Here is a 6835-nt window from a genome sequence, read left to right as displayed (position 1 = left end):
CGGTTTGTGGCACGAACCGGAACTAATGGGGTTGAGACCTTTAGTCCCGGTTCGTGCCACGAACCGGTACTAAAGGTCCCATTTTCAAACTCTAACCCCCCCCGGGATCGCCTTTTCAGTTTTAAAAAAAATAAAAGAAAATAATGGAAATGTCAAAAAAATAAAAGAAAATAAGTTTCTCATGTGATATGTGGTCTAGTTGTTGGGAAAATTTGCAAATGTGAATTTTGACTTTATTTGCAAAATCTCTCTGAAATTTGTAAAAATGGGCATAACTTTTGCATACTAACTCGGATGAAAAAGTTTTTTATATGAAAAATCATCTACTCGAAAAGTTACATCCAAATTTAACCAGGGGAACCCCGTTAAACATTTTCAAAATCCTCAAAAACCTAATAGAAAAAAAGTTACGAGGCTTGTAAGATCTAGAGTGGAAAAAATTGAAAAATATTCAAACAGTGGGCAAACTATGGTCAAACAATGGTCAAACTAATTATTCTAGAATATTAGTGTTACTAAATAATTATTTTAATTATTTCAATTTTGGTCAAATCTGGTCAAACTGTGGTCAACTGTGGTCAAACTGTGGTCAAACAATGGTCAAACTAATTATTCAAGAAATATTAGTGTTACTAAATAATTATTGTTTTTTAAAACAATAGTTTCAAACTCAAACAGTGAAATGTGTCACTTCATGCTCAAGCAAAATTCCTGAAGGTTAATAGGATTGACATCTTATTATTGTCAGGAAAACAACAAGTGCAGACTTGGAGCGTGGGAGAATAGAACCCGGAAGTTAAGCGTGCTTGGGCTGGAGTAGTGAGAGGGATGGGTGACCGGTTGGGAAGTTAGATGATTTGGAATGATGAGGGGTGATAAAAGAATAAATTGAGAAGTGATGAGGGGTGGTGATTAGAGACTAGAGGTTAAAATAATTCAGAAATTTGAAAAAAAAAATTCAATTTTTTTTTTCAAAAACCTGTGGCGGCCTTTAGTCGCGGTTAGCCACAAGAACCGCGACTAAAGGTCGTCCGCCCCGACGGCCACCTGACGCCCACGTGGACGGGCCTTTAGTCGCGGTTCTTAAGCAACCGCGACTAAAGGGGGGGGCCTTTAGTCGCGCCCGTTCGGTCGCGGTTGCGCAACCGCGACTAATGGCAGTTGCGAACCGCGACCAAAGGCCCTTTTTCCACCAGTGGGATACGAACAGTTCGAGAGTTAGCGTTGGAGATTCCCACAATGATATATATTGTTCGAATCTCTCTTGCCGAAATTTACATCAATCATCGTTGGTTAGTACTGTACTATATGAAGACACGTTCCAATTTGTGGGAATTGTTTGGGTCATCTCTGAATAGTGTCACTGAGGCTCTATCATTTGATTATGAGGTCATATCTGCGTTTACGTAGCGAAAGACCATGGATGACAATTAAATTAGATGACCCTGATAATGGGTGTGCTACGGCAAACAATAACAAGCCATCGTGGGGCGCATGCATGTGTGCACGCACGCAAAGATGCTAGCGAGCAGCCGAGTATGCATGCAGCGATTGTAGCCGGTCAGCAGTTAGCAAATTTGAGCGGCCATGACCAAATCAAACGTCAAGAAGCCTGGCGTTTCCGCTTTGTCCTGTCAACACCAACTAAGATGGTGTTTGTTTCTCTAGTCATAGGACTTTTTCTAGTCCCTGAAATTTTTTGAAAAAAACTCTCAAGGAGGTGCTTCTAAGGACTTTTAGCAAAAAGTTCCAAAAAAGTCTCACCCTGTTTGGTTTGCTAGAGACTTTTTCTAGTTCCTACACCAAAAAATCTCTGGAAACAAACACCCCCTAATCTCGTGCAGGTCACAGGGTCCAGACGCCTATGTAACCGAAACGTCAGGAATGTTGGCGTGACCAAAAAAGTTCAAAATTCTGTTGTAGACGAGGTCAATTTCGAATTTTGTTAACATAAAGGGGTAAAACAGAATAGGTGGCGACAGATTAGAGCGGGTACGCACAGAGGATGTTTGCAGCCCGTCTCCACCCGATTCCTTTCCCGTGTGTTGGCCGTATGGTGCAGTGACGGGCTTGCTCGTACACGATGTTTATCCTCCACACGTTTGCCACGTACTAGTACGAGAGAGACACCAACAACGAAATGCGTGCGCTTTTGGACCTGGGGGAGAGAGTCCTTGCCTGCCATTTTCCTCCCCTGCTCCCGCGTGGCGTCACATCAAAGCTCAGCTCTCGTCGCTTGTGCTGCCTGTAGCACACCACCGCCCAGCGCAGCTCCCGAGACACCGCATTTCTCGTCTCCTCTCGCTCTCCGTCCAAGCAAGAAGTCAGGACGAACACGTCACATTCGACCATGGACATGCCCACGGCGGCGTGCTCACCGTCCTCGTCGGCGCCGCCTCCGCCGTCGTCGTCCGGTTTGTCTGTCGCTGCGTGCGTTGGATTCATTTACCATCCGTTTCTTTGCTTCTTATTTGGTATGCTTGGTGTGAGAGATACAGGCGTCGATGTGGCCGTTGACGCGCGGACAGAAGAGGTCCGGCGGCGCCTGCTCCTCGATGCCGCCATCGACGGCAACCTCGACCTCCTTGCCAGTACGCCCCAAAACGCCTTCAGGGAAGCTTGTACTCCGTATTATTGTAATGGACTAACAATCGATCTGATATTGCGACGTCGAGGGATGGCGCTGGAGTTGCTGCCGCCGGCGCCTAGCGCCACGGGCGCGGACGCCACCGCCGGCGTCTGGTCGACGTGCGGCAGGGCGCTGCACCTGGCCGCGACCAACGGCAGGACCGACGTCTGCCGCTACCTGGTCCAGGACCTCGGCATCCCCGTCGACGCCCTCTCCGATGAGCGCGAGACGCCGCTGCTCCTGGCGGCCACCTTCGGCCACACCGCCACGGCGGCCTGGCTCCTGGAGCGCGGCGCCAGCCCGCGCGCCCCGGACGTCGACGGCGAGACCCCGCTCCACTGGGCCGCTTACAACGGTACGTACGCACGCACCTCGCCGACCGACGCCACCTCACTCTGCTCCGTGCTCCTGTTGCTCGCGTCGCGTTGAGAGGCAGCGCCGCGGGCACTCCGCCGCGGCCATGGCCATGCCATCCCGAGCGGGCACCAGTGCGCGTGCGCGATTGACATGTTGGCGCGTCGTCCGTGATGCAGGGGATCGCGACCTGGCGATGCTGCTCCTGTGCAAGGGCGCCGACGTGGGCGCGGCGAACCCCCGGGGCACAGCGCTTCACGTCGCCGCCATGCGGGGGTGCCCGGAAGTCATCCGTGTCCTGCTGCGCCACGGCGCCGATGTATGTGCGGCCGTTCGCATGGTGCGTGCATTTTGTTCAAGGCTGACCAGCTTGCAATTTTGCAGCCCAACAAGTTCGCCAGCCGTGTCTTCACGCCCTTGGTCTCATCGCTTCTTGGTGGCTCCGTGGAATGCATGAAGCTGCTCATTGAGGTGCTACATGACTTTCTCTTGTGCTAATTGATCTCCAAGTTCGTGTTGATTGCGATGTCACGGCGTAACGGTTATTTTTTCTAAGTAGCACTTGCAATGCTTGGATCGCTTGAGTTCTGTATAAAATTTCCACATGAACTGTGCATATCGAATTCCCTTGTTCTAAGCTGAGACTGTTCTGGAAATGTTAACTAGGCTGGGGCTAATGTTCATGCCGGTGGATTCAGTGGAGCGACCCCTCTGTTGTTAGCGTGCAGCCGCCGTCGCAACATCGGATTCGTCAAGTGCTTGTTGAAGGCTGGAGCAGATCCGAACCTTCCTGACGAAGTGAGCATACTGAATCCCCTTTCCTGCCACATTTCATACTCTTCAAGTAGTACATATAGGGCCTGTTTGGTTCCAAATAAGTCACCAACTTATAAGTCGAAAAGTGAAAAATGTGACTTATTTTGCCAAACAGACCCGACTTATAAGTCACCCCAACTTATAAGTCATAAGTTGTTCCACCCCAACTTAAGGCCCTATTTGGTTCCAAATAAGTCACCAACTTATAAGTCGAAAAGTGCAAAAAGTAACTTATTTTACCAAACGGACCCAACTTATAAGTCACCCCAACTTATAAGTCATAAGTTGCTCCACCCCAACTTAAAACTTATAAGTCACCCCCTTTTGCATGGGTCCCACCATCTTTACATAAAAAACAAGGTGGGAAGATGTGCTCAGGTGACTTATAAGTCAGATGGCAACCAAATAGGCGTGACTTATAAGTCACTGGTTTTAAGTCACCTGACTTATAAGTCAGGTGACTTATTGGAACCAAACAGGCCCCAAAACTTATAAGTCACCCCCTTTTGCGTGGGTCCCATCACCTGCATGATGTTGATTGGTGTGGAAAGGTGTGGAAAGGTGACTTTAAGTCAGGTGACAACCAAACAGGCGTGACTTATAAGTCACTGGTTTTAAGTCACCTGACTTATAACTTATAAGTCAGGTGACTTATTGGAACCAAACAGGCCCATAGTATGTCATAGAGTTTTATCCTTATGCCTGAACAAGAATGTTCCTCAGAGAACTCATGGTTTATGTACTCTGTAACAGCTTGGTAGGTTGCCGATAGAAATTGCTGCGGTCCAAGGTGGAAAAAGACTTGTTCAACTTCTGTTTCCTGTGACCCGATGCCCTCCAAACATGGTTGGCTGGAGTGTTGCTGGCATCATGAGTTATGTGAATTCTGCTGCTTACAAGGAGCGGGTATGTCTTATTGATGTTAGTTACCGGTAGATACTAGCACTATTTACCATCTCGTGAACCCTTGCGGAGGGTCTTGTTTTTATCAACACTCAATGGTTATCTTGTAATTGATTGCCGTAAAACTACTTCTTGCGTTTAGGTGAGAAAGGACTCTTGTAAGAGGAAAGCTGAACTAAAACTAGAAGGGAACAAGGCCTACGAAACCAAGGACTACGACACGGCTATACTTATGTACAACATGGTAACTTCTCATTTTTGTATGCAGATGTTTAGTCGCAAATGTTCTCTCTTGTTTCATTTTTTACTTTTCCTAATGTCAGCAAAGCCACTGTTGAAATTGCCGAGGCATTTGTCTCTGCACCCAATTCAAATCAATTGGCTCATATCTACATTTCGGAAATTCTGACCTTGGAAAACGATGTTCTCCACATTTAGGCATTGAAGTTCGATGACCCAAAGGACATAGACGCCTCCATATATGCAAACAAGAGCCTCTGTTGGCTGCGCCTTGGTGTGGGCGACGAGGCGCTTTTGGACGCCCAGGCCTGCATCAGGTTATGGCCTGACTGGGGGAAAGGCTACTACCGCCAAGGCGAGGCCTTCCGCTTCCTGCAGGTGATCATCGCACTGCTGTTTGCACTTCCCTTCCGTGCTTCAGAAGTTCAGATTCAGCTATCCACTACCCACCCATCCATCGGTCAGCCGATCCGCTCAACTAACTATTGTCGGCCTGATTTGGTTCACCCTTGTTCTTTCTTAGCTCATCAACATGGCATCTAATCTGCGCTTGTGTTAGGACTACGCCAGCGCTTACACCGCGTTTGTCAAGGCATCGGAGCTTGATCCGCAGAACCCCAAGATCGCCAACGCCCTCCGGTAATCCATTACCGCACTTGCATCCGCATGTGGTTACCCGCCATCGCCATCATCACCGTACCAATTGAAACTTAGTGCATGGTTGCCCGCATGACGTGGCATGTTCATACTTCTGCAGGGATCTCTTGGAGCGCACGAAGGGCGCCTCGGTTTCACGGTGCTTGGAGGGAGGGGTGCAAGGACGAAGTCAGGTTCTGTCTGGGCCGTGTGATCAAGCAGTCCAAGGGCAGGGCTCTTTTGTGCAGGCAGTAGGTAGAGGTCAGCCACTATCCAGTGGCCAGTAGGAAAATGGTGAAGCGGTGTGAAAACTGTGGCGGGAGTCGGAGGATGTATAGTTGTTTTTCGGAGAAAGTCTAAAAAAAACCTTGAACTTGGAGTCGAAGGCTAAATCAAACCCCGAACTTCTAATCCGTGAAATTAGTATACCGAACTATCTGATCCCGGTCTATTTTGAACCTCGGCCTGTTTTTAATGGGATTGTCGGCAGGTCTGGGCTGCAACCCGACGCGATTGGGCCGGCCCATCAGGCGAAGCATGTTTTTCCTTTCCGTAAAAGGCGATTTAAAAGTTTTAACCCAAAAAATGAGACTCAAGGAAATCGAACGAACTTGGGTACTGGTGCTTCAAAACCCTCCCGCTAGCCAATCTAACAGACGACAATTAGTTTAAAATGAGAAGCACGAAACTATTTAAACACATACCACATATTCTTTTTCAAAAAGTGTACACACTTCAAAAAGTGCTCAGGTTTAAAAAATACTCGCTTTCAAAATTTCTTTGTGTTTGAACAAAATGTTCATTCCAAATTATTTTGGCAATTACTAAGAAAAAGTTCCAAAAGAAAATAAAAAAATGTTTTGAAACATACACATTTTTATATAAAAATGGAAACAAAATTTAAAACCTCAAAAAAAATTAAAGTGCGGGCACTTTCTATTTTGTTAAAAATGGGAACAGATTTCAAATATTTGTTAAGGTTTCAAACTTGTCCGCACTTCAAAATTTTGTTCGGGTTTAAAAGAAAATCTTGCACTTTGAATTTTTTTGGTGATTTAAAAAGGGTTCATGTTTTCAAATTTTGTTTATGTTCTTTAAAAAAGATCGCAATTTCAGAAATTCTCAAAAATGTACGGATTTCAATTTTGTTTTGACAATTTTCATGAAAATGTTTCATAAAATTTCCGAGATGTTTCCAAATCTCGGCGCTTTTGTATGTTTTATAAAGTCGCTCTTCTCTATCACATAAATATCTTT

At 46.7% G+C, this 6835-nt stretch overlaps 1 protein-coding gene across 2 annotated transcripts; it reads left to right on the top strand.

The window, feature by feature from the left end:
- Positions 1-2179: 2179 nt before the first annotated feature.
- On the top strand, positions 2180-6016 carry LOC119280872 (ankyrin-3-like). Of its 2 annotated transcripts, XM_037561573.1 has the most exons (11): positions 2184-2414; positions 2499-2591; positions 2676-2984; positions 3163-3302; positions 3368-3454; positions 3650-3781; positions 4553-4705; positions 4845-4946; positions 5141-5320; positions 5502-5581; positions 5700-6016. In XM_037561573.1, exons 1-11 carry the CDS (start codon positions 2351-2353, stop codon positions 5863-5865), a joined length of 1506 nt encoding a protein of 501 aa, XP_037417470.1. In that variant the 5' UTR covers positions 2184-2350; the 3' UTR covers positions 5866-6016. The 2 variants fall into 2 exon arrangements, with proteins under 2 accessions (XP_037417471.1, XP_037417470.1); XM_037561574.1 differs by lacking the exon at positions 5700-6016 and having other exon boundaries at positions 2180-2414; positions 5466-5570.
- The last annotated feature ends 819 nt before the right edge of the window (positions 6017-6835 follow it).

Source organism: Triticum dicoccoides, chromosome 3B (assembly GCF_002162155.2).
Source record: "Triticum dicoccoides isolate Atlit2015 ecotype Zavitan chromosome 3B, WEW_v2.0, whole genome shotgun sequence".
NCBI lineage: Eukaryota > Viridiplantae > Streptophyta > Magnoliopsida > Poales > Poaceae > Triticum > Triticum dicoccoides.
The sequence above is the reverse complement of the archived record's forward strand: the minus strand, read 5'-3'. Positions and strand labels throughout refer to the sequence as shown.

Coding starts and splice junctions, on each gene's coding strand:
- LOC119280872 (XM_037561573.1), top strand. CDS start 2,351: ATGGACATGCCCACGGCGGCGTGCTCACCGTCCTCGTCGGCGCCGCCT. Junction 3,303..3,367: donor TGCTGCGCCACGGCGCCGAT/GTATGTGCGGCC, acceptor GCAATTTTGCAG/CCCAACAAGTTCGCCAGCCG. Junction 3,455..3,649: donor GCATGAAGCTGCTCATTGAG/GTGCTACATGAC, acceptor AATGTTAACTAG/GCTGGGGCTAATGTTCATGC.